Source organism: Anguilla rostrata, chromosome 1, assembly GCF_018555375.3.
Source record: "Anguilla rostrata isolate EN2019 chromosome 1, ASM1855537v3, whole genome shotgun sequence".
Taxonomy (NCBI): Eukaryota; Metazoa; Chordata; class Actinopteri; order Anguilliformes; family Anguillidae; genus Anguilla; species Anguilla rostrata.
Genome location: NC_057933.1, coordinates 2,557,501 through 2,560,000, shown reverse-complemented (window position 1 = coordinate 2,560,000; position 2,500 = coordinate 2,557,501). Strand labels below are relative to the sequence as shown.

The window sequence follows — 2,500 nt, the reverse complement described above, 5'->3', positions numbered from 1 at the left end:
TAACATAGCAAGGCTAAAAAGTCCTGCATAGGAGGAAGTGTTAGTGGCGTTAAGTCTGGTGATAACGTGAATTTACTAAATTGTATTTTTAGTACACAAACATTAAATGTCAAGTCAACATTAAGGACAAATATTAATTGGATCCAGGCCCTAGTCGAGGGGTGTAACAAAATATACTGTTCCTGCTGCAATCATAACACACAAAACATAATGAAAATTTAAGGCATTCAGCAAATACTCCCACCTGCAGTGACCTTACTTCCTACCTATTTAAACAGCTACTTATTTCCTGAAGGAAATGAGGTGAAGTAACAGGCCCAAGGATACAATGCCCCAGTGCTCCACCGGGACCTCGAACCCTCAACCTCTGTGCTAGTTACAAGCTCACTTTCCTAACCGTTGTACGCTAACGCTGCTGGCCCAAGCAAACCCCACAAGATTGCCTTCTAATTACGGGAAAGAAATACATGCATTCTGAAATAATCCACAAAGGGATTTTTCTTAGCAGTACTCTTTAATATAAATGCAATGCTGCATATGGTTTTACTGATACAAAGCCAAAGTGTTGAAGGTAAGGCAATGCAAAGCCCACTATAGATTACTTCAGTCAGTATGTCCAAATTCCAACCAGGAATTTACTGCAAAAAAAACTATATTTGCAACAACAATCACAAAATTCACATTATGTAGAGGGATTTAGGCTGGATTGTACTGGATAAGACAACATATTGGGAAGAAAAAGCTCACACAGAAAAATGAAGAATGAACACCATAAAATGGTTTAAGGTGGCCCTTCTCACAAAAACAGATTTCAAAGCATTATACAGCAATATGAACCAATGAGATTATATTACACAGCAATATGAACCAATGAGATTATATTACACAACAATATTAGCCAATGAGATTATATTACACAGCAATATTAGCCAATGAGATTATATTACACAACAATATTAGCCAATGAGATGATTTCACACGGCAACGTTAGCCAATCAGATTGTGTGTCGGCGGTTTCCTCACCCATCGGAGTGCCGATGCCGTAGCCCTTGCTGTCGATGGAGCCGCCGACCTTGGTGAGGTTGCAGTTCCTGCGGGTGACGTACTCGATGGTGGTGGACTCCATCAGCAGGGCGTAGTCGGACTTGAGCACCCTCTGGATGCCCTCCTCGTTGGACTTCACCAGCGCCGTGTTCTGCTTGCTGCTCATGAAGGCCCACATCTTCTCGAACGTCGAGACCTTGGATTTCTGGAACGGATGAATGGGAGGGATGCAGAGGTTGGAGCGAGGGATGGAACGAGGGATGAAGAGAGGAACCAGGCTGCTGCCAAGTGGCGAGTTCTCTAGGGCCGCCATATTTCCTACGAATTTTACGAAGCGGTGGCGTGTTGCTCTGTTCAGCTTTCCTCACCTCTTCAGCAAAACATCTTTCTGCTTTTTAGAGAAAGACTTCAACGTGCGGTCTAATGCTACTGAGACCAAATATCACTGCCACTGATTACAGAATTGCTGTTTTATTATTAATCCAATAGAACGCGATTGATTGGCTATATTACACGTGGGAGTGCCAATTACGGTAAAGTAACTGCTGGATGTTGACACGGGCACCAGAAATAAAACAAAATAATACTTTTTCACGACAAAGACAAGGAGGTGGAAAGCTGGACTGTTTGGGTGATATTCAGGACACGCACCAAATCAACCCCCCCCCCCCCCCACCCCCCCGCTTCCCAATTCCATAAAATACCGATGGACTCTTGGCAACTAGAGCCAACCGGAATGGGAAAATGACAATTCCAAGCAAGGAGGAACCACGATGGAACTTGGACATGGAATTTCCTTTCAGGATAGCGCGAATGGAACAGTATTTTTGTTTCTTCGTTGGTGTTATTGATGATAATAGTGGAAAGATGATGAGGGGGCTATTTACTACTGGCGAGACCCAAGCAGTTATCAAACTAAACCTTCGTGAAGGTTCTTCAAGCTGCACGTCGGGCAAATCCATCTCAAAGGGATGTTATTTATTTAATGATCTTTAAATCACCATCTGCACACACATCCTTTCACAAAGCGCTGGGAGGGGATGTGAACAAGCTCAGGGAAAACAATAAACACGCTCTGCATGACAAAAGCCAGAAACAGAACGGATCCTCTGCTTAGGCTCTGTCTCCCCGCCGACTACACGTGTCATCTGTGCACCCGGAAAGTAATTACCCCGAGCCTCGGCCGCCATCTTTATCCAGCGGCATCTTTATCCAACAGCATCTTTATCCAACAGCGTCTTTACAGGGAAGGTAGAGTGCATGGACAGATGCACGAATGAGAGGCATCAATTGTAAAGCGCTTTGGATAAAAGCGCTATATAAATGCAGTCCATTTATCATTTAGATGGGGGGGGAAGGGGCAAATTCACCTTTTTATCTTTTACATCTGTGTGAACACTCCTGCCCCCCCCCCCCCGCACACACATAATCACACCCCCCTTACCCCCTTCTATAC

The 2,500-nt window shown here is 44.2% G+C and overlaps 1 protein-coding gene across 1 annotated transcript in view; it reads right to left on the bottom strand.

The window, feature by feature from the left end:
- The window catches only part of grik3 (glutamate ionotropic receptor kainate type subunit 3), a 127,887-nt gene that overhangs the window by 3,683 nt on the left and 121,704 nt on the right, over positions 1-2,500 (bottom strand). Inside the window, 1 exon segment of the mRNA XM_064347221.1 lies at positions 1,024-1,249. Coding sequence (XP_064203291.1) covers positions 1,024-1,249 — 226 coding nt within the window.